Source organism: Ambystoma mexicanum, chromosome 2p, assembly GCF_040938575.1.
Source record: "Ambystoma mexicanum isolate Mex_15411 chromosome 2p, UKY_AmexF1_1, whole genome shotgun sequence".
Classification (NCBI taxonomy): Eukaryota; Metazoa; Chordata; class Amphibia; order Caudata; family Ambystomatidae; genus Ambystoma; species Ambystoma mexicanum.
Window position 1 is genome coordinate 994,785,354 of NC_090923.1, and position 24,653 is coordinate 994,810,006.

General features: G+C 46.1%; 1 protein-coding gene across 1 annotated transcript; it reads left to right on the plus strand.

The window, feature by feature from the left end:
* Nucleotides 1–2,319: 2,319 nt before the first annotated feature.
* LOC138565981 (transmembrane protein 272-like) lies at nt 2,320–14,718 on the plus strand. The gene is made up of 6 exons (XM_069643064.1): nt 2,320–2,356; nt 5,357–5,459; nt 6,279–6,324; nt 8,884–8,946; nt 10,740–10,919; nt 12,424–14,718. Exons 2-6 carry the CDS (start codon nt 5,421–5,423, stop codon nt 12,660–12,662), a joined length of 567 nt encoding a protein of 188 aa, XP_069499165.1. The 5' UTR covers nt 2,320–2,356; nt 5,357–5,420; the 3' UTR covers nt 12,663–14,718.
* The last annotated feature ends 9,935 nt before the right edge of the window (nt 14,719–24,653 follow it).

Genomic DNA, 24,653 nt, shown 5'->3' on the forward strand with positions numbered 1-24,653 from the left:
ACAAGCAAGCACACAAGTAAAATACAAAAGAACTCAAAATGAAATATGTACATAAGAAAACGCAAACCTCACATAAATATTAAACAGATTAGTGTGGATAGCACGTGAAAGACTGATCTCTGAAACATGGTTTCAGGAGAGTGTGGTAGACACTATCTAGTGAACATCAAAAGCCCCTGGGCATTAATGGTGCTCCGTACCCTGGCCGTGCCAGTGCTGGCCTTCACCCCATCCCGACCCAAGGGGTATTGGTGCTGGTCATCCACCCCACCACATCCTTGCAGCCTTGGAAATTGTCTCCATTCCAACGCACTCGCAAATATTGACGTAATTATCGCAAATAGGAGGATCACTGCTGTGAGGACCTCAGACCTGCAGCCATGCAAAAGTGAGCTTGCATTTTTCGGAATGCTTTGGCTTTTTTGACCAGCCCTTCTAGTTTAAGAGAGTACTAAAAGGCAGCCCAACTGTGAAAATGGGATCCGCAGTTTGGTAAAGATAGCCACCCCGGATTTGAGATTCTAGATCATAAATGTGTTCCCTTCCCTGAAAACGAATCTATTTTCTAGGGATGGAATGCCACCATTGCAGGCTTCAGCCTTCCCAAGCAGCCACTTCTGCCTATGCCAAAGAGCGGGAAGAAGATAAAACTAGCAATGGGAGAGGCTCGTCAGAAGGCCATCATTGCAAGCGCCAACATTCCATAATTGGTATGTGGGAGCCAGGAAACAGCCTTGCTTTCGCAGGGTGAAAAAAAGCACATTCAATGGGTCTCAACAAGACGTCCTCCAATAAAGTATTAAAAGAACAGTCAGTGGAGGAAGATGGGGGCCAGTCTTGCTCAGATGCCGTACTATGGCCTGAGGGCTCCAAAGCCTCTCCTAGACTATAGCAGCATTGACAGGAGTGCTCCCGAGGCCCTGCTCCATCAAGCTGGTCTCACCCACACATCCTCAATAACAGACGCAGGACAACAGTAGGGCCCTTTGAGCACAGGCTGAGGGTCGGCGTAGGGCAGCCATAATGCAATATGACTGTTACAATGGGTTCTGGCCTCCTTCAGGAGCCTTCCAGATCAGACAGAGGATTTGGAGCACCCTATTCTAGCCTACCTCCACTGTAATGCCCTGCCTAGTGGCTGAATGCTACTGGGCCAGTCTTGCGCCTCACCACAGACTTGGGGCATCAACACCTCTTTAAGATAGCGCATGTCTCCGGGCCTCAGAAAAGCTGGAACGTGCACTAACTAGCCATTATCACCATACCAAACCAAGGACAAGCAGAACTCTGCGGTCGCTTATATCCCTCCCCACTAAGCCATTCACCTTTTCCTCTTCGACCCATTGACTGCATGCCCTGATCCCCACACACACAGCAGCCTAATGCCTAGCACCTTAATTCACCACTCCACTGGCTCCAGCTGTGCAGAGCTCTGTGCACGGCTCCACACACATCTGCCCCTTATGCACACAGGCAGCCTTTATCTCCCAGATAAGAAGCCACACCAGTTTACTTCAAGGTTAGCAAAATGTGCGCTTGCAAACCGAAACATGGGTTCTCCCCTCTGTATGTACGTACACCATGCTCTCGTACGCAGGCTCGGTCCCTGCCTCTCCCTCTCCTCCCATTAATCTTCCCACCCCTCTCCTTTTCCGGCGTCATGTGCTGAGAGGCCACCAAAATGGCGGATATCGCGCTGTGTACGACCTCTTTACATTACATCACCTAACGTCACCCTATTTTCCCATCCAAGCCTCCTTCAGAGGTAACGATCGGTGATAAGTTCTCGTTACCTTTTGGTCGGATCCTAATATTTCAGATATCGTATTTCATCTATTTTTGAAAGGGCATAAACATCACCGCGGCTAAATGAACATATTTAATGGGCACTCTTTGGGGGCATTGCTATTTGGTCATGTTTAAAAGAAAGACGGCATTCTGAAACACCTCCAGAGTCGGCAGGGATAATCTCCCGGATGTGACGTGGAATGTTTTTGTCAACAGCAAAGAGGGTGAGCATGCATGCCCCGGTTGATAGACAGCAGGGCTAGTAGAGTCACATCCAATCCATTCTGGCCTGCCGATATCTTTGTTTGCATGTAAGTACCATTGGAATTTGCCCTACTGGCTGCTCATAGCAAATACGTGAGTGTTCTCTTCATCACCTGCAAACAATTGGGCACATGTTTAAGGAGCAGGTGATGGGTGTGTAATAAGATTCTGCGTTTGGGCGTGTGCCTTAGACTCAAATTGTTTGGTATGTTGGCAGCAGGGCTATATAAAGTCTTTCCAAGCACTGTCAAAACAATTCCCAGGCTCCGGCTCCACATCCAAACATCTGGCTCATCGCACACAGGTAAGTGCGCTGGGAGTCCAGTCTTCATCGGGAAGGGCGGCATCTCCTTGAACCGCGGGCGCGCATCCTTCTGAAACTTGATGGATTGTTAGTGCTCTTCACCTGGAAAGCTCAATAGATGTCTCTCATCTCTGTTTTAAGGCTGGAGCAAAATCACCTGTAACTCGATAAAGCTGCATAGTTATTTGGCAGGAATTTATTTAGGAGTTGATTATGTTCTATTTTGGATGTAGCATCAAACTTCCACTGCACAGATCCAGTGGAAATCTTTCCAATAATAATAGTTAAAGTGTTTAGGACTGTTTTCTGAATTTGTACAAAGATTTTTATTCCAACATGTTTAGACCCCACCCCCATATCATTTTCAATTGCTCCCTTGAGAGGACAATGTGAAGGTGTGGGTTTTTGGGGGTGGAGGTTGGGAAAAGAGCTAGCCGCACAGCATTAGGGACCCACTGTGTCTAATGTGTGGTCGCTGGAATTGTAACTGATAGGGAACGGGGAGCTCGAGGTTGAGTTAACCCACAATCAGCTATTGGGTGGACACCGTGGTGAGGGGTCCATGTGATAAACATATGTTGACCATTGACGTTTGCGCCACTGGATCCTCGTGGCCGACACGGGAGTGCTGTCGGTTGGATCCCAAACTCATGAAAGTCCTTGAGATATATGGTTGGTTTTTCTATTCTCTCAAGCATTCTAGTCCCCCAATCCCGAGGTCATTCACACGGATACATAGCTTGAGAGGATGTTGAAGCTTCTAGATGGAATATCTTGATTCAATGCCTTCTTGCAGAAGAGGTGAAATTCTGTGTTGGAACCAGGCTTAGGAGAAGCCTCCTCGAAGAAGTGGTGAAATTCTGTGTTAGAACCAGGTTTAGGAGAAGCCTCCTCGCAGAAGTGGTGAAATTCTGTGTTGGAACCGGGCATGGGAGCAGCCTCCTCGCAGAAGAGGTGACATTCTGTGTTGGACGGGGCATGGGAGATGCCCTCTTGCAGAAGAGGTGACATTTTGGGTTGGAGCTGGAACTCGTAGGATAAACTGAGGAGGTGCGAGATGTGGGAACTTCACAGGTGCCCAACACTACTGTCTGGACTGCTCACCTCAACAATCCAAAAACCCTAAGCGTGACACCTCTGCAGACAACACTACTGCAGTGCAGTACATCAATGACAGACTAGGATGGTCATCGGCGTCACAAGGCCATGTCACTGGCAGAAGAGTGCTTTATAAATCCCCTGTACCATACAATGGTAATTTTACAGAAACCCATTATAGCTCCTCGTCCATTGACTACTTCATTGTAAATTGAGAGGCACTTCGCTGTGGGTTTGAGTGGGATTGGGAATGTTTTCAGACCATGCCTTATTCCCTGAGATAATCCTCTGCTTTTGTTGCCATTTTGTTTCATAGCTTCAGCCAGAGCCTGTTGTCTCCCTGATATTTGATATGACCAGTGTCTTCAATACACACCTTTGTTCAATGTTGCTGTCTGTGCGGCAGGTGGGGCAAATGGTTTTACTTCGGAATATTTGGGGGTATTTATTTATTTATTTACTGGGTACTTATAATGCGCCCGTACACAGTGTGTTTCGAGAAGTTGAAAGGGTTGTAAAGGAATGGAAGAGTTGATTAAGGAACAGAGGGAGAGCTATTGGGAAAGGAAATTGTTGGCACAACACAAAGGACAGATTGTTTTACCTGATGAAAGTCCTAGGGAACTCTTGACATATTCACAATTCTGAGCATCACGGCTAATACACAGAGAGTGAGAGCATTAGATAAAGATTGGGAGGATTGCAAAGTGGGGGAAATGGGATTGGAAATCAAAATGCTGGTGCCACCTCGTGTGTGCTAGACCGCCTGAATGAGGAGATGAAGGGTCAAAGGGGGCATGCAGGTGATAAAGGCAGGGGCAACCAGAGGAGAGTGGGGCAATCCATATATGAGCAGCCAAAGGGGTGTCAGCGGGGTAGGAGCTCTAGAATAAAATGGATACGGATGGAGCGAGACGATACTAAGGCAAGGTAGAGAGAGGACCGCAGAGATGGCTCGAGAAATGAAGGAAACATATATTTAAATAGTGTGCCACCCAACTGCTTTTGAGAAAAGGAAGTCTTGTCCATGAAGACTGTTCTTCTCAGAATGCACCATTCTGTAATGTTATTAGTCTTTTTCATTGTGACCATCACCACCATAGTGCTCTAAAAGTGCTGATCCTTGCCAATGAAGGGGAAGGAGAACATAAGGGTGAGTGATAGTGATCATTGGGGATATATGTATAGATTACCATCTAATCTAATCTTCTAGCAATATAATAAAAGGCCAGATGTATGTTTGTCCCTGTATGTTTGTCCGATGCAGTAGCTTTGCCTGTTGTCACCACCAGAGGGAGCCGTTGCCTTAGGCTGAATAGAGACAATGCACATTCGCATGGATTCGCCTGTTGTCACTGCTAGAGGGATCTGTAGGCTTAGGATTGATAGAGGTCCTACGGTGTCAATGAAAACCTGCACTTTGGCCTGTGTACATGGGGCTGTGTACACTAATATGTATGTATAGTTTTTAGTGTTTCGAATCAGAAGAAAATGTAAGCAAAGGAAGAGGTGAAAACTTGCCGTATTGGCCAGAAGAACGTTAATGGAAGCAGTTAATAGTGGCCCTGATATTATTTTAAGTCATTTTGGGAATTTGTGATGGCCTTGAGATGCACTGCGCTTCCACGGTTTCACCCGACTGCTTTGGGGAAACCGTTTCCACCGGAGTCTGCAATGTTTGTCTCGCCAGATGATTTGGACTCCAATTCCGAGCTTCCCTCACCATTGACTAGACCGGCTAATGACAGTTGTAGTCCAATAAACCTGGCAAGCCAAAGCTTGCAGGTCGTAGGTCTTTGAGATGAAATCCCTCACTCATTAAAAACAGTCTCCTTTTTCACAGGAACTTTGCATATGTGTGGTGTGTGCTTAACAGACCAATTTCTTTGTAATTTGCTGCAGCTCGCTCCTTGAACAACACCAGGCATTCCGCTCGTAAAGAGGCCAAGATTCGGACAAAGGAGCCATGCCGCAAGATAACTGCAGACCGCAGCAGGAATGCGAGGTATGTGTGGTACTCATCAGCTTCTGTCTTTCCAAAAAAACTTCTCAAAACAAGAGAGCAGAAACACTCTATGATATGATAGGATATGATATTTTATTTGTATCGCGCTCATGCACAAGTGTTTTAGAGCGCGACAAGGCAAGGGAGGGGAACAGGGGAGAACACAACAACGATCTTACTAGGCCCAGTGACATTGAGAATGCGCAAGTGCATGGGAAAGGGAAAGGGGAAAAGTGCATGGAAGGGGGAAAGTGGAGAGTGCGGGGCAGAGGAGAAACATAAATAATAATAAATAAAAATAAATAGATAATTTAGGCATGGGGCCTTGTGTCACGTGAAAATGTGCATCTACTTGGTAGTGACCTATCCCCGGGTCTGCAACCTGTGGATGTCCTGATGTTATGTACTACAGCTCCCATGATCCCTCACCATCAGCCATGCTGGATAAGGCGGATGCAAACTGTAGTCCAAAGCATCTGCAGATCCCTTGTGACTGTAGTAGGTGGGCGTTGGAAGGCACTGGCATCATTTTCATAATTGAGCTGTCACGCCAAATGTAAACTCCAAGGCATTTTTGAGATGCCCCCTCTTTTTGACTCACCACATTGGGCAAAAGACTGTGTGGGAGCACTGAGACTTCATTGGCACATTTGGGGAAGTTTGATCAGGCTGAGGTGGGGAAGCAATTCATTTCTGGGTATTGCCTAATAATAGCAGGGTATTGGGGAAGAACAGGTAAGAAGTGTTATTGCTGCTGTTGCAAGGCTAGATACCCAAAATCTACTATAACAATCCTTGAACGTCTAATATTTGTTTTAGGAACCATCGATGAGCCAGATCTGTTGCTGTGCCTCAAAATGTTTGAGTAAGTATGTTTTGATTTGCTGTATGTGTTCCTCAATTGAATAACAATATTTGTTTGTGCGTTTGTATTGGTTATATGGAGTTGTTGTGGGAGCAATGTAGAATAGCAGGCATGTGCTTGCCCTGAGAATGGGAGATACAAGAACAAGTCAGGCATTCCTCTGTGAAGTGGTTCTGCCCTTGAGCTACAAGCCTGCCTTAGATGCACAACCATTGCGTGTTGAGGGTGGGAAGAGGGGAGGGTAGACAATGATACAGAAAGTGAGGGAATAAACAATGAAACGGGACTAGGGGTTGGTTGTCCAACTCCAGGCCTCGAGAGCCAGATCCATATTGGGTCAGGATATCTCTCATTAATAAAGATGCCTTGTGTCATGTGATGTAAGTGGTTTTGCATAGCTCTCTTCTGCCATTTTTGTTGGCCTCACTGTGCCTGTTCTGTAAGAAAAGAGGGTCAGGGGGTCATTAGTAGAACAATAGGAGAGGCAGATGAGAGATATGAAGTGTTGATAGGCACAGGTCAGAAGTACCCGTTTCCTGGCTGTGGCTATGCTTACCATGGGTTTGGCAGAGACACTTGGAGTTATGTTATCCACGGGGAAGAGCCCAAGATCTGGTAGACTACAGCACTGTGGTTCTGGCTATCTGCTGATGAGAGAGAGTGTAAATAAGGGGAGCGGACAAACTTTACAGGACAAGAGGGTCATACAACCATAACTGCAAGATGGGGTTGGACAAGCATTACGTCACAGGAAGAGAGTCCGGTTTAGACCCATTGAAACTTCGACCTCTCTGGGGACGAGATGGTAGCTCAGATTCCTTGACTGTTCCAGCCCTGGCTTACCTTACCAGAAAGAAGAATGGAGTTTTGTTTTTTCCGGTTCACCCAGTCCGGATTTTTTCTGGGCCGTGGTACCAGGAGACCCAGATTCATAATAGAGAAACAAGAGTTAAATTACAAGAGAGTAAAGAATAAAAAAAATAGCCTGTGATGAAAGACTCCTATCTGACATGTGTCACATCTACCAGGCTCGTGGGCAGCAGAACAACAGTGCAGTGTGTGTAAGCAAGGATGCAGTGTGTATAAGCAAGTCTCGGGAGGATAGCTCAGGGGCAACGTGCTCGCCTTGGAAGCAAGACGACGGGTAACAACACAGGTTCGATTCCCGGGTCCACGCTTAGAAACCTCCGGGTATTAAGCGCGTTATAAATAACCAATCATAATCATAAAGGGCCTCCGAGAGGCCGCTATTTTCCCGACTCTCATTGGGGGAGCGGAAAAGAAAGAGTTCGCCATTAGAGTGGAAGTGCCACTAAAGAGTGTCTGGTGAGAAACACAAGTACAGGCGCTAATGGGTTCAAGAGAGCCAGCGAGCAGCTGGGGAGTGTGAAGGGGCACAGGATGGAAGTCCAGCAGAAGCTCAGAGTTGCTAAGGAAGCAGCAGCTTTCATCTAAATAGGACAATAGAATGCAAATGATTGGCTAAGAAACCTAGAGGGCACGTTCTAGGACGGAACTCCCGCACCTGATAGGGTGCAGACTGCGGGAGGCCTTTTGCACATAGAATGGAGAGGCCATCTGGATGCTTTAGAACCAAGGCTCTGGGGTATGTCGCGGGGGGCGGTCCATGAGCATAGAGCAGGCACGAGGAGGGACCCAAGACTGAGGCAAGACGCAGGCTAGAGGTGCTATGCAGGCCTATACCACCTGGCCACAAACACAGGCTTCTGGAAAATCCAAAAGGTGATAAATTCCCTCTGGGGAGGGATAGACTCCCCCCCCTGGAGCGATCAGAGGTACCCAACACCAGCTCTGAAGGTCATACCTATGTTCAGAAGACGGTGGTCCAGGCCTCCAGAGGGCTCAGCAGGTAGATCAGAGCTGGAGTCAAGAAGGGGCTAAAGGGGTCCTGGGCCACAGCAGGAGGAGTCTGGATGACACAGGAGAGGGTGATGGGGCGGGGAAAGGGCTTGGTTGAAACAGCCAACACTAGAGCGAAAGCGTGGAGGTTAAATATTCAGATGTGGCTAATGTATTGCCGGAAATGGGCTATGGTCACCAACGGTGGTCATTATATATGATATGATATGTTATTTATAACGTGCTTAATACCCAGAGGTTTCTAAGCACGGACCCGGGGATCGAACCTGTGGTGCTCCGTGTCATCTTGCTTCCAAGACAAGCACATTGCCCCAGAGCTATCTTCCCACATTGCGGGCCATATGAAGGTCAATACATGTGTTGGCGCGTCTCCTGCTCCCAACTCTTCTTTGATGCCCCATGGCTTAGATTTGAACTTTGGGCCAGATTTGTTTGTATGATTATTCGATGAGCGCCTACAAAAGCAAGTAGGGAATGGCGCTGGCGGGGGCAATTATGTTGAGGGTTACACACTACTGTCTGAAAAGTGTACAGGCCATGGAGGTCTATAGTGTGCGACTGTAAAGCTCATTCTCCCACCACCTTCCAACCTCAGTAGCCAATGGTGGTGGGGTCGATGGGGCACTGGGGAACTCGGCTTTCTTTGTGACGTTTCTGAGTATGTGTTTTCTCTTGCAGAGATCCTGGTGAGTCTTCTTTCAGTGGTTTGGATAGCGCTGGCCATTGCTGAAATCGTCATTGGTAAGAAAAGGCAACCTTTCTCTTTCTCCTACACCCCCATCCCTTGTCCGTCTGTCTCTTTCCTCTCTCCCCATGTCTCTACATCTGCCTCTCCCGCACCAGCCTCTCTCTCTCTCTTAATGTCTGTCTCCAGCGTCCTACCTCGTCCCTCTCTTTACACTGCCCCTCTCCTGCCTCCCTGACTGAACTTGATGTTGGTAAAATTAACAAAACAACAACGACACGAGCAAAATCCGCACCTAGATTACAGCCTTTTTCCTGTCATGGCAGTCATTTTGTTTTTCATGCCCAATGTGCACTGTGGCAAGAGCAGCACTACAGGTACCACAATGCACCGCCTCGCTCCTTCAGCACGCAGTAGCTACCAAGTAGCTTAGCGCCCTGTGCCTCGTGTCTCTTATCAACCAGTTAAGAGAGCTTAGAAGCGGTATTGCATCCTTTTGTCGACACCCGTTTTTCCAACAGGTGGTTTGGCGTGGGTTTTTCCGAAAATGTTCATCGAAATTATTTGGGGGGTGGAGGTGGGAAAGGGTAAATAAAGGGTGGTGGGTGAAGAGAAATAAAAAATTAAAAAATTAAGGACGGCTTGTGGGGGGAACCAACCAAAAGAAATGTAAAAAAAATGTTGATTACGTTTTTCGGCAAAACTAACGCCGCAAAACACATGTTGGAAATAAGGCGGTCGGTGAAATGACATGGAACCTTAGAAACAGTTCAAATTGTGGCTTTTGGTGCTGTTTTAGCAAAACTAAACAGCGTACGATCGGCGCCCCTCTCATCTTGCATGTTGGTGAATTTGAGGACTGAAATGGAGTCCTCTGAGAATCTTCAAATGGTGTTTGAGAGCGGTTTAAAGCGTCCCGTACTAAAACCACCATCAATCCTAGCCAGCATAGTCAATGGTGAGGTATCATGGGTCTTGTAGTCCAAAGCACCTGGAGAGCCACTGGTTGCAGACCCCTGGAAGAAGATGATGGCGAAGCGTATGAGTGGCTGGAAACCAAAGGAGGATATTGAGAGTTGCGTTAATGGGTTAATTTCCATTGCTATGCGCAAGTAACAGGGGGTGCCATCTTTTTTCTTAGGATGTTCAGTTCCACAATGCGTTTAGCAGGAAGACGGGTGGTAAGTGTGCTGCGGTGGTCGGCTCTAGATATTGCAACTTTAGGATTATTTTGTTTCCTGTGGCAGGGTCGGCCTCCACACATGGGGGATTGGGCACCAGGGAGCAACAGGAACAAGGCTAGAGAGCAGGGGAAAGTGAAAGAGAGCCTGTAAGAAAAATAGAGATGATCAATAGGAAGCAAGAGAGGGCCAGAGAGAGACAAAAAGAAAAGGAGGCAAGTGCAAATGAGTTGGTGGAGTTGAAGCTTGGAATAGGGAAAGCATTGGAAGGGTAGGGTGGTGGTAAGACACATAGATCCCCAGTGTTGGGGTGGTTTTGCCCAGTGGGACAAATCATTGACGCATGGATTAATAAATGCGTCCAGCCCTGGTAAATAATGAGTGTAATGCCACAAAACTACAGCTCCCAGAATGCTGCTGGCTATCTCACCTGTCGCTGCGGTGATGATATTCCATTGTCCGCATCCACTTAAAATGTAATAGACCATCTACTGGAATGGCGGACACTGCCAGACTCATATAGTTAGCAATATCACATGTCCTTCAAAGAGATACATGCACACCTGCCATGTCCCACACTATTCATACTCACACGTTCGGATTGTATTATTCATGCGGAAGTAAAATCGTACGTGTATGTTACAGCTGTGATATTTTGACACCCACAGGGGCTGTGTACTTGCACCGGTGCCCGCGACAGCGCTACATCCCCATCTGGCTGATCGTCAATGGCTGCACTGTGATACTTATCCACATCCTCACCATGGTGGCTGCATGTAGACCCAACAAAGCCATCTACGGGCTCCTCACACTGCTGGGTCTCTTCTGGTTCGCTTGGCTGATCACAGGTAAAATCCTTCTCTTTAATTATTATCTTTGCAGACATGGATTGTGAATTTTCTGTCTAATCATAGTTTAATATAGCTTCAAAGTAAGTGTGAATCAAAGATAGTGCATGCAGCTGAAGTGCTATTCACAAGATTGCAAATGAATGTGTGGTGCCATTCGCAAGATGGTGGATTAAGCTGGAGTGCCCGCCACAAAATGGGGCTCAGCACAAAAGGATGGTTAGAAGATGGGAAGACCCTGTAAAAACAGTCCTACTGTGACAAGTTCACACAGACCAAGAAGAATCCTAACCCACGACTACACACTCAACCCGAGAAGATGGAGTAATGAGGCTCAAGCCCCGGTATCCAAAGATCACAGCTGATGGATAAAATCTATCAGCAAGAAGAAGAAGACGAGAAAGGTGGAGGAAATGGTGGATTTCACGAGGTGTTAGATGTAAACTAATGACCAATCAAAGGGAATTAATGAGCATGATGTGACAATAACAAGAGACCACTAGTCCTCGATCTAAGGAACAGAGAGAGTCAGAAATTACACTGTAGTAATAAAGCACTGGGTTTCAATGAAGGGGTTACTGGTATGACCCCATGGCTCCCATCAGCACCCACTGTTGCCTTGGAAATTCAAAGATTTATAGACTGCTGCAAAATGGAGGGTTAGTAAATGTATAGCGGGTCAAGGAGAAAGGGAATCTGGGGAAAAGTAAAGCCTTGAATGACGGTCCACAGGCGACGTCCAAGACCCTTACGCCATCATTTTACCGCACAAATGGCTTTGCGTACTTCTGGGAACAGCTCCTGTGTCCTCCGCCCTTTCAGTACCTTTGAGAATAAGGCGAAGTCCAGTAGGGAGTGGCTGGAATGTCTACTCCTCTGGTCATGCCACTTGTTTTAGCCAAGGGTAGACAAAGCCCTAGATTTGACACCTAGAATTGAATTATCGAGCAGGTGAAGAGGAGAGGAAAGTCTCATGACAAATGAAACAGAGCAACGCAGACTAAGGAGACGTTTCGGATAGAGGGCAAACACTCAAAATCAGAGTTTTATAATATATTATGAGGAAAGGTGGAGTACCTTTTAAAATATGAGGGGAGTCTTAATATGCAAGAAAATAAGATGGCTCCAACTTCCCTCGTCCTACCGCCTCCACAGTTACCCATTCTGGGATCTGACGCCTATCTCACTGATACGCGTGAGGGGTAGGCTAGGATCATCCATTGGAGGGAATGATAAATGCCAACTAGACCAACCACCAGCAGCCCGCTTTGGTGTTTGCGGCCTGTACAGTTCGCCCGTCATTGTCCACAGGTTAACACACAAGAAATAAAACAACTCTATGCTTGGGTGTGAGTATGGAAAAGGGATTGGATCATCAGCGAGATGCTGTTGGGTGAGCCCAAAACGTTGATCGCGCAGAGGCTCAATTGTCATAACCTAAAACCAAATGTAATGTTTGATTATTGTCTTAACGTTACTAAGTCTCTCCCATTTCCTCCCACAGGAAGCGTTTGGACCTTTCACATTTACCCCAACTACGAAGGTTGTGATCGAGTCGTCTACCTGTTTGCATTCTCCATCCTCATCATCCAGTGGATCATCCTGGCCTTCTACCTCCCTGCGGTCCTGATGAAGCTCATCTCTATGTGCAGCTCTTGCTCTGCCTGCGAATCTTGCACCTCGTGTTCCATGTGCTCCCGCTGTGCTTCTTGCTGCTGCTGCTCTTTTCTTACTAAATACTGAGGATGCCCGGGTCAGTCCATTCCCCCCCAGAGTGGTCCAGAAAAAAAACACGCCAATATGGGGACACACGAAAAGCCGTTAAATGAAAGAAGCCGTAACAATTTAGCAAAATGCACAACAGTGGGACAGGTACGGAGAACCACTACCCGTGACTCTGGCCTGGCTTTGCCCTTACGATATGGACTTCATATTATTTAGACGGTAGCTCTCCACAGTCTACATTAGAGTCAATGGTAATTGGTTATTTATAACTCGCTTATTACCCAGAGGTTTCTAAGCACGGACCGGGGCATCGAACCTGTGTTGCTCCACGTCATCTTGCTTCCAAGGCTAGAGCGTTGCCCCTGACCTATCCTCCCGGCCCCGTAGGATCAATGGATAGATCAGTGCAGCCAGAGTGCCAGAGCAAGGTGCCTGAGCTTGCCCCAGGCCTCAGCCAGAAGCCGGAAGTCAGCTCCACCAAACCCAAATCAAGTAAGAGGTCCACGCAGCTCTGCCATGCTGTTCCACCACATCCCAAAGGGGAAGCCTTATAAGAAAGCAGGACCACCATTTTGTTTATTTATTTAATTTGCTGTCCATCAGACAAAGGCGTAGTTTTCCGCAATGGATCACCCTGTCTTTACTAGCTGTTCAATCTCTCGGTTTGCACATGGGTACAAAGCCGCTGCCAGCATTATTCATGCCCAGCCGAGAACCTCCTCATCTAAAGATGCCAAGCTCTCCAGGCCGGCACTTATGCAAAGACTTACCCCAACAAAGAGGGTAGAGTGCTGTCTTGCAGAGCTAACATTTGTTAAATATAAGCCCAGTCTGTCTTTCAGAATCCGTCTGTGCCAGATCACTTGCCAGCTTTCTGGCCCGCTGGTCGTCCATTTCCGTTTCCTGCGATCCTCATCGCATTTTATGTAGGGATAGTATAATGGCCTTGGTCTTAAGCACGTGGCCATCGGAGCGGCAACCTGCCCTGAGACAGGGGTTCAATTACTTTGCTGAAAAGTTTGTAGGGCCACTGATCAGTGAGGTACTGTGTGTCCCTCCCTGTGGGTTAGTTACTTGAGATCGGCTCCCTCTCCTCAAGACATTCCTCCGCATTTGACTTATTAGTTCATTACTACTCTGCGATGGCAAGCACACTGAAATGTGCTTGGAAGCCTCATTGGAGTCCCAACAACCTCTTTTACAATCTTCAAAAACATTAGGTAAGAGCAGTCAGCTTCAGAAATCCATACATACGTCAGAATATTTGGGTGCTCCGGAGGGTTGTCAAAAGAAGATAACATCATCATGTCCTCCTAACTCTAGGGAATTTTAAAATGTGTAAATCATGTAACTACATTAATAGCACATGATAGGGGTTAATCACACTTCAACCATTTAATAAAATTTTCCATTGGATGCTTGCATCCAAAAGCTGCATCACTAATTGAATTCTGAGGCTACGAGCGTGCACTGCTCCACATGCCACCAGAGATATAGCCCTGCAACACAATTAAGTCTAGTGCCCTTTTTTCACTAGCATCCCCCATTTAGTCTTCTTGTGTGTGCACAATACAAACCTTTGAGATGTGAAAAATCTGTAACTGAACATGTTGTAAAACACATCTGAGGTGGTATCTGGAAAAGAGAAAAAGTGGATTGTCTAAATGATATCTAGAACCATTTGGCTCCAATGAAGACATAGAACAAGTTATCTTTCCTTAAGCAATGTTGGCCATTTATTCTTAGAATACATGTTAAATTCAAATATATTTTCCTATGCCTAACCTCACATGCAATATGACCCCTTCCAAAATCCAGCCCACCAGGTTTTACACATTTGGAGACAGGATCTATGCATGCACTTCTATAAAGATAGAGAGATGACAAATTTGTTATTTATTTCTTTTGAATATTAATATTATTACCCAATGTTATCCTCGTGCCCCGTCTCTCTCTATCTTTGAGAGCAAACACTGTGACTATTTTACCTGTTTTCCATAATGCTGTACAATGTATACTGTTTCTGGACTATCATGATCTTTTTGAAATGTCCTCAATAAATTATCTGACCAAATCGCTTTGTTTTGGTGATTAAGATTGGGTCCGCTCGATGCTATCTGGTGCGACAAATAAACGGAACCCTGTTAAGACTGCAGCTGCTTGATTTCTAGTTAAAGCAAAGAGGTTGAGTTTAACATCTTGTACAGGCTAAATGCATGAATTTTGTAACTGGCTTTTAGTGTCTAATATTCACAGATATTGCCCGTAAAATAGCACAATGGGTCAGAAATCCGCTGCGCAGTTCTGCTGAAGCCTGCTGCTGAAACATGGCAGTTGCAAGGGGGCTGACTAAGCCTTTGATTCTTTTAAGGAAGATAACATGTGTGGGGGGCACTGTGTCATGGGATAGCACCACCCATAGTGCTTGACCACTCTATAACACATTACTCAAGAGCCAAGAAAAATTGCTGTTCTGTGACTGCAAGAGAAGTATCTTTTTAAATATTTTTATTAAGTGCTTATGGTTAAATGTAATCAACCTTTTTCACTATACTCTAAAATGTACAGTTTTTGCACACACATCCATAGTAAAATCACACTAAAAAAATATATTATATATGATAAAAGACATGTCATAAATTGACCTATCGCCCTACACAATTACACTAATTGCAGATTTCTAAAAAAAAAAGAGGACAACTACAACACACAATCCTTCACCAAAATTGTTAAAAGGGGAATAATCGTTTAAGGGCCCTTGAAGATCTGTGAGAGATATTAATATTAGAGTCCCTATAATCCATAATCATGGGAGCCAGGCCATACTTTCTCCAGCTGCATCAGTGTATTGCCTCTATTGGGGGATATCAATTTCATCAACATTAGTCATGACCTTTTGCAGGGTATGATATGCCATGGATACTACCATATAAGATTCAGCACCATATATCATGGACCAAAATTGATCCGAATGAAATAACTCAAACGTCTTGTATCCCTGCAAAATAAATATCACAGCTGGCTTTGCTTCCTTGCAAGTCCCCATGATAGAGCAGTGCTTTTAGAAACCATCTGATTCTGCCTTAGCTCTAGTATGCTGGCCAAGGGTTTATTAAATGATTTACAGAGCAGCAGACTATGGAAGCGTGGAGTCCTGAATGCTTTCCACCACTGGCGATAAACAGCGCAAAAGTAGCACTAAAATCTCGAGTTTACTCAATGGTAAACCCCAGAGCACTTCTCACAGCCACGTGTGGGGGAATTTCCATGCTGAGTTGGAGGAAGCAGGGTGAAGCAAATTGGGAAAATACTCTCGTGCTTCAATCTGCGTTTGCCCAGGACACTAGTAATGTCTGAATGCAGTGGGCCAGCATGTTTTTAAGAAACACCTCTGTAATGTTTAAAAGAAGAAAAAAACAATACTTTATTGACTTATCTGGCAGAAGTAATGTTACTAAGAAAGGTGCATTCAAAGTGAAAACTTCTACTTACATTACTCAATAAGTACAAAGAAAGACTTGGTCGACATGACCATATCAAGACCTGTGCCCAGATACCTGGCACACCAAGTCTTCATTCATTATTCCTTGACTATTGTGGCCACTTTTTTTTCTCCAGGATTCCAAGTTAGACACTTACTTGTCATTGTCTAATGGACTGCCTCAACCAGCAAGACACTAGGCTTAATATCATTTTCTTTTAAAACAAGTGTGAATACTTTATTATTCCGCTTTACAACACTTTTATTTAGTGTTGCCAGATGAAATGCCATTATTCTTGTTAGATGTTAGGGGATGCTTCATTTCGTTCAAGTTTGGTATCTCTTTTCATGTGCCAGATGTAAAGCTTGCACATTTGAACCAGTGTCTTACTTGAATTGGTTCTGAAACACTTTGATACTTTGTCTCCCAGAATGCAGTGTTTGGGGTTTCCTTCTCTCACAGTATGTGTTGAATACTTTGGTGCTAATACTAGGTTTCTGATAATGTGGCCCCGGAACTCTCCCTCTTTCTGTTATTCTCAGATACTTTAGAATTTTGTCTACAATTCCCATGATTTGGTATCTGCCTTTCCTCCTCTCCCAGTCTTTGTTGGCTGCTTTGGAACTCTGGCCACGTTTCCCAGCATGCATCATCAGAGCACCCTTCTCATAATGTTTCCTAGGCTCGTTGGCACTTGGACTGCAGCCCCATGAATGGAGCCTTTTCCACTTCCCTTCACTTCATCTTTTGGAAGGCTTGATCTTATGACTTTGGTTCCCATAGTGCAGCATCAGCGCTCTCCTTACCTGACAGTCTTTACGACTCTTCGGTGCTTGGCGTACAATTACCAGCATTCCGTTTCTCAGCCTTCATTCTCTCCAAGCCTTTATGGGACGCTCTGGTACTTTGACTATGTTCCCAACATGCAGCATCAGGTCCATCGTGTGGACCCGTACCTCAGGGTCTCGCTTCCACTTTGCTTTGTCCTCAAATTTCCTGTTGTTCCCTCTTGAGTGTGTTCATGAACCTTCACCATTGCTGGTTTCTGACAAAACACCATTATCTTCTCTGTGAGTCATTTGAGTCTCGTCTGCTCTCGCAGTACCTCTCACAGACAGCACAGAGCATCCACAGCATCCCTTACTCCTCAAGCGATGCTACCCGCTGGATTCTCTGCAACTTCCCTCCACTGCCTAGAGGCCTCAGACCCACTCTAACAATCTGTGTTGTGTTGTACTGCTGCCACCTGGCTCCAGACTAACTAAAGCCATACAGCACTCTCTGGCCCATCTCTGTTCCATGCTTCAGGAGTTACAGCTACTGAGTCGCCTCTTCTGAGAATCCACACCTTCTTCCCCACTGATGTGTCATTCCCCTTATCAGACATCTCATGATGGTGGGGAGTCACATGACTTGTTCCACCGGTTCTCATTGGTCTATTGGTCTTTGACTCCTTTTCATTCCCCAGCCTTCTCTGCTTTTGACCGCTAGCACCATGACCTACAATGAGGCCCACTATCTTGGATTTCTTTGCCATTTCCAACAAGAGCTGCTTGTCTAGAGGTCTGTGTGTCCTGTTATGCTCGTTAGTGACTGACCGTGCTTCTGTTTCCACCGGGGCCTGCATGCAACAGCTGAGACCCTTTTAAGTGCATTTGTGATGCTTGATGAGGGCACTTCACCACAATACACTTGTTCCTACAGAAAACATTTTAGATAGAACAAGGAGTTCCCAAGACCACGTCCTGCTTTAGAAGGAATGGGGATCCTCTGCTTGCTGTCCCGCCCACACTGGTGCCAAGAATGGCCGCTTAGGTGTCTACAGAGTGTTCTGAATGATGACGAAATTGGACAGGAATGGATGACGTGTTGTTTAAGACCTGAACAGCCAGGTTCTTTGACAGGGGTAAGTGTGGAACTGACCCGACCTAACCTAACCAACCGCATCCACTTTGTGTTAGCAAATAGAGATCTACAGCTGTGTCTCATCTCATCTGTATGCATATTCTGCCCTGTTTGAATAGCACATTCCTGCAGGGCAGCGTCATTGCCCAAAGGGAATGTGTTCCCACCTAATTCCCGAGCTGCAGGTACTGTGACTTAATGAAGATCGAATGGTCCGCATTGAATACCTAGTCTTAGGTTTCCAATGAGTATCCCTCAACTTTCTGTTTGGGTTTCAGTTCTCGACATCTACTTATCCTTGACCCCAGAGGCGTTGCTGGGGGTGCGGGGACCCCAGATAGAATCTCAGGTGCTACAACCAAAAGGCTAGCTAGCCCCGAGTCCCGACAGTCCTGACATTAGCATAGCCCCAGATCTTTTCCAGACCTAGCAACACCCCTGGTTTACCCCGATGTACTTCCTAGATTGTCCTGTGAATTCCACTTACAAAGTAAAAAAAATGCGATCCCTAATATGCCTCGTGCATCCGAAAGTGGGTGTCGTTTGTCTGTAGGGAGATGGCATTCCTTTGTAGAATGTTTGAGGATGACAGCCTAGACCAGACCTTAGTTTTACTAGCATCACTGACTTCGGCTCAGCCCCTGCACACGCATGGCGCAGATCCCACCTGCATGTGTCACGTGCTGTACTTGGTCCAGCTGATGTCCCGCCCAGTTCTTTGTGTTCTTGGGTGCTCTGGTCTGGAATCCAGGATCGTGTGCATCTTGTTTTGAATGGGTTCCGCCTTAATGTGTGCAATCGAAAATGGCTGACCAGGTACTTGAGGGACATGTTTCTTTAGTCATTGCATCCATGTGATTGGCTGTCATGTTCCCTGTCATGTTCCCTCCTGTCACAAGTGTCACATGGCCTGTGTCTGCTAGTTTCTTGGCTGCCCAGCTCGCTGCCATTGTTGCCTTTGCTTGCCTTTACATCATCTGCCTAAAGTGTGTCCTGTGTCACCCCAGGCATTGGTGATCCTTACATGGACACAACCCCCTACCACCATTCGTTCACGCCGGCCCCCCCCCTCTGCAAGCACACCTTGGGGTAGTGTTGGATCTCCCCATTGCAACTAAGGCCACTGCAGCCCAAAGGGTTATGACAAAATGCCACGAATCTGCACAACATAGTTTTTCACTTTGCATGAAAGAGTTGTGTTAAGCCGTGAAAGGCACACAACAGAAAAGCAGAGTACACTTCCCTGGGATTGGTAGTCTTCCTTTCATCAGACTCAAGCTTAGAGGTTAGGTGACCTTTGGCAATGACATTGCTGGATGAAGAGTTGAGTCATCAGGAAAATACAGACATTTCTTTTGTGGAGGTACCACTAGAAGACGTTACCGAGTCTGGCCTGCTGACTCTGTGGGATGGTGAGGCATCAGAGGTTGTAGTTCAGCTTTTAACCTCTCTGTGGATCGCCGCCTACCCTGACCATAGGAAAGGGCTTGCCACAAATCACGCGTTTCTGCATGATCCAGTAAAGTCACTGCACCCAAAGTTTCTACCACTCAAGCATCTGGGTCAATCTCCGAGTTTCTGGCAAACGGAGAGGAGGGACTGGCTTCTGAGCAGGGGCAGTTGGGGTACCCTTTCAGACCACAGTGACTACCCTCTTCACTGCTCCTGCAGTCGAAGAGTCTGTGCGGTGGAAGAGAAGGTGGTGCCGGACAGCATAGCTTTTCCAGTGGACATGGTAGACGCACCTAATGCACACCCATTCGATATGGATAGGAAGGAACCCCGCTGATGGGGTCATACCAGGGGAAATGTAACTCCTAGTGTTAGGTGCTTGCTCACTAGGTTTCGGAGAGAAGACCAGGGAGGTAGACCCGTAAATCCTGCTCCGCTCACTAAATCTCCCGGAAGTCATCTATTGAGGCAACTGGAATGTATGCTCCAGTAATTGGAGTGTAGCTGTTTACCGTAGTATGGACTACTTAGTGATATGATACGATTGGTTATTTATAACATGCTTAATACCCAGAGGTTTCTATGCGCGGTCCGGGGATTGAACCTGAGTTGCTCCGTGTTGTCTTGCTTCCAAGGTGAGCATGTTGCCCCTGAGCTATCCTCCCGTGATAGGCAAAGTTGGCACAAGAGTCCCCGGAGAGCCTTTCTTAAGTAGACTGTGAGAAACCTTAGAGGGGCTTCATGTTGTGCTTCCATGGGCAGTGGGGGTCTAGCAGATACCATTGCCCTTTCCTGGTACCAGTAGCCGTAGCAATAATATACATGAATGACCCCTCACTGGAGGGGTGGCCTTTCATCCTTGCTGATCCACCCACATAGGAGCTACTGTGAGGGAAGGATGCCACGCAGGGTTGTGCAAGCGCAGTCAGGAGTGCGAAGGCCTCGGTCTGTGGAGCTATTCCCAAAGTGTACATGTGAGCATGGGAGCGAGAGGGGCGAAGACGCACAGGGAGGGCAGGGATCGGTGAATCAATCATGCCACGACTGCCTTAATTACAGGGTGACGTTTGAGACCAGCTATTAAATTGATTTGCAAAGCTGTAATTTACTGACCTCACGCCCCGGTGTTTGCAATTTCGAGACAGCTCAGTATTGAAGTCACAATTTATCAGTGACGAGTGGCTTTCGGGACACGAACCCGTTCCTCTGCCTGGATGTGAAATACCACGTACAGCTGGGGTAATCCCACGAACGGTTCTGTTTTGCAGTAGGTTTTCCCTGGGACATTGTGCATAGTAAGTGTACAACGACAAGCAGCGCGAGCTAACGGTGGAAACCAGCTAGGGGGAAGCAGTGTTTGCAGTTATAGAAATGTTGACCTTGCTGGAAATGGACACGATGTACTAGGAAACGCTCTCCCACACTGATGGACGGATTTCCACACAAGAATCAGAAGCTTGAGCAGGGATCTATTGTGCGTATTGTCTCGGGAGGATAGTTGAGGAGAAGTGTACTCGCCTTGGAAGCAAAACGACACAAAGCAACACTGGTTCAATCCCCAGTCCGGGATTAGAAACCTCTGGGTATTCATATCACATGAATCTTGTTTGCTCATTAAAGAGCACTGCAGATGTTTATTGGATTACAACTCCCACAATCCCTCACCATAACGTGGCCGAGGCTACTAGGAGTTGAATCCCAACACATCACAATGATTAACCATGAGCAGAAGCTGGTGGATCAATAGGGTTTGAATGGCGAGTCCGAGTCCATTTTCAAGAAGTGGGGAATTGGGTTGGGTGGTTTAGAGTCCTGAGTAGGACTAGAACATCAGCCAAAATCCGGACAAAGTCGAACGGGGCAGGGAAATCGTTTTTCAGGATGTCGAGCCAGTGGTAGTCACCGAAATATCAGTCGGGGTGTTAAAGGTGAAGAGCCTCATTTCTCTCTGTGAGGTGGAAGGAGGAGGGCATGGGAGAGGCATGTCTTAGTGGTGCACCGGATCAGAAGAAGTAAGTGACTTCAGCATTCAGTAATGTGGATTCATCCAGTATCTGGGACCAGTGAGGCGGCCCAATACATGAGCTTGGAATGAGTCTACGGGCGGGTGGAAGGAGAAGCAGAGAGTGACATGGCAAGGACCAGAGGCGTCCGATGTCACGATTCTTGCTGGACTGTGCTGCATTTCCAGAGAGTAGGTCCACACCCAGCGCAAATCACGTGAAGCAGAAGGGCGGACCCAGTGGACTTTGAGGATAAGATTTGTTCCACTGAAATGACATCCCATTATTTTTCTTCGGTCTAATGCCACACAGGTGGGCAGCCACTTGTGAGGCCACCGCTTCTCCACAGACAAATTGATTATCTACTGTGAAATCACCACCTCACTCTCATAAAATCGTAATCATTTCTTTTTCTATGTTATGTCATTATATCATATTCACATTCGATGGAATGCAAGCCCTTAGGGCTGGTATGGAGCACCTTGCAGGCATATCTCTATGAGAAAACTAAAAACAAGCAAGTGTCAGGTCAGGCAGAAAGAAGGCATCTCGTTAGGCTGGAAGATGTCGGCCTACTAAGGGCATGAGAAAAAGATCATGAGCTGTGGGCTACAGATCTACAGATGAAATAAGCCTGGCAACCCTTCTGATCTTTCTGCCTTTCTGAAATTGGGTCTCACGTGAAGAAGCATTGTTTTATTCACTAGGCTGTGTGCCTATAGCAGGGGTCTGCAACTTGAGGCTCTACAAGATATTTAGGACTGAAGCTTCCATGGTGCCTCGTAATTGACTCTGCTGGCCAGGGCTGGTGGGAGTTGTAGAACAAAACATCCGGAGAGCAAAACTAGGAGGCAAAATCAGTCAAAATGTGCAGAACAGATCTGCGCACAAGGGACAAAATGAGCAAAGACAACATCCATTTTGGGGGATGCGGAGGGAGTGGAAGGGCCACACATTCATGTGCGGCCATCTCAGATCCCTAAGGAAAAGCTCTGTCGCCTCAGGAATGGAGGCAGATGCAAGATGGTGGATCGCTCCCTTTAAGATGGTCACCATAGTCAGGCTGTTCCCCAGTCCAGAAAGGTGGAAATCCATCTGTGTGCGGTCTTGACACCCACCTCTTAATTGACCCTCAAGTTTAAGCAGATTAGAGCAGTACACAAAACACGAGAAAAGTTTCTCACCATATTTACAATGTGGCAGGATCTGTCCTCTCCTTTGCACAGCGTGCGTGTCTCTTCACAGTAAACTATCGCAAAATCGTCAAGTTATCCGACTTCAGTAACGAAAATGATGCTCAAATAGAAGTAAACCTTGTCCCATGGAGGTGATGAGTGGCAGGGATCCAGGTAAATCGTATTAGTCCAAGACAGGCTTGCTTTGAGCGTGAGGTGGCAAGGACCTTGTTTTGTGCCAGCAAATGGCGATGCAGGTTTTACTCGAGAAGGGCAGAGGCCGAGTAGGTGGCGGTCGGTGAGATTGGGTTGTCTGGGTTGTGGATGATAATAGCTAGTCCTCTAGTGCTCTGGCTCGAAGACAAGATGCTCCAACCAAGTCAGAAGATTAGTACAAGAGCAAGAGAGAAGAGGCTAAGGCCGAACAGCTTAGGTTTCAGTTAGTGGTGTGCAAAGGTTTGTTTTCCGCCTATTCAATTATGCAAAGTTCCTGACTTCACAACTACAGAAAGTTGGAAAGTTTCTGGGTTTTTTCAGGTAAAGTATTTGAGCTTTTTCCCTATCCCTCTTTTACTGTTTATCTAGTAACCAGCTTTTACTGCTCATAGAGGATCATGGGCACCTAATAGCCCCCCATCTACCTACCTATTGTGTTTCTGTTTCCCACACAGAATCACTGTGTGGTTTACCAACACTGTCCGGGCACCAGTATATCATAATGGGACCCGTTGAGAGGATCCTCCAAGCTCAGCTATATGCCTCTTAGTGATCAAAAACCGAGGACTTGGGATAATTAGCACCGGCAGGTAAGTTTCCAGCACGGTGCCTTGAGAATCTGACTTATGTCCGTTAAACAGCGGCATTTTACATATTTACTCACTGGAGTTTTCTATACACATTGCAGGGTCGCCCCTAAGGAGCCCTGATGAAGGTGGACGCAATTCATTGAAAATCCGCCGAAACGTGATACCAACCGGGAACAACGGAGTATAACGGTTCCCAGTTGTCCCAGACTCTGTCCATTCAGTCTCTGCCACGTAGGCTATAAGATATCTTGTTTTCCATATGACCCTGAAACATTTATTGTTATACTTAGAAGGAATAACCAACACATATAAGGAATTATCTCCCAATTAGGACATCTTTTAGAAACTGGGGTGACTTTATAGCCCCTTTGTTTCCACTTTGATCTTTGGATTTACCACAAAGCATTTTTGTGTTCACACAAGTGTGTATATTTACTGTGCTAACAAAATAACTTTAGAGATTGTATATTGAATATACAGTGCTTTTTGCTTTTTGTTTTTTTGATCATTTTATTGAAGTCATTGTTAATTGTTACTCTTCTCATGTATGTCGCAATTCTGAAACATTGTATTTTAAATGTTTTTTTTTCTTTTTGCACTATATGTATTCATGCAACCAGCAAATAAACTATTGCTTTCTAATTTTTGCATATTTCTAACACAGTGAGCGTCGAGTATTTACAGACTCTTTGTTTGGATCTCCTACTTAGGAGACCATACCTTTGAAAAAACTTGTGGACAGGCCCTAAATTTTGCATCTGTCCATATAAACAAATTGCTTAGAGCATTTATCACCAGTAAGGGTACATTCATTTGTTTATATTTTCAAGTAACGTCGACAGCAAAGCTTTTTGCCCGCACCATTAATATAGCAGATGAAGTTGAAATGTCACACTAATTCTCGCTGCAGTTTAAAATCATTGCACACACGTATGTGCGTGAAACAGTTTGCAAACGTATACCTGTGCTCAGTGGTACAAACTGCAATTTTGAATTTTATTTCCTGAAATCCAGGGCATCAACAGTAGAACAAGGGGACACGCGAATTGGGAAATCAGTGTATTTTTACAAAATTGTAAATTTCAAACTCTAATCTCTAAATTCTCAAAAACAAGCACATATTAAACAGGCATTGGCATTGCCAACAGTTTTGGCTTTTGTGTAGGGATGGCAAATGTATTTACCA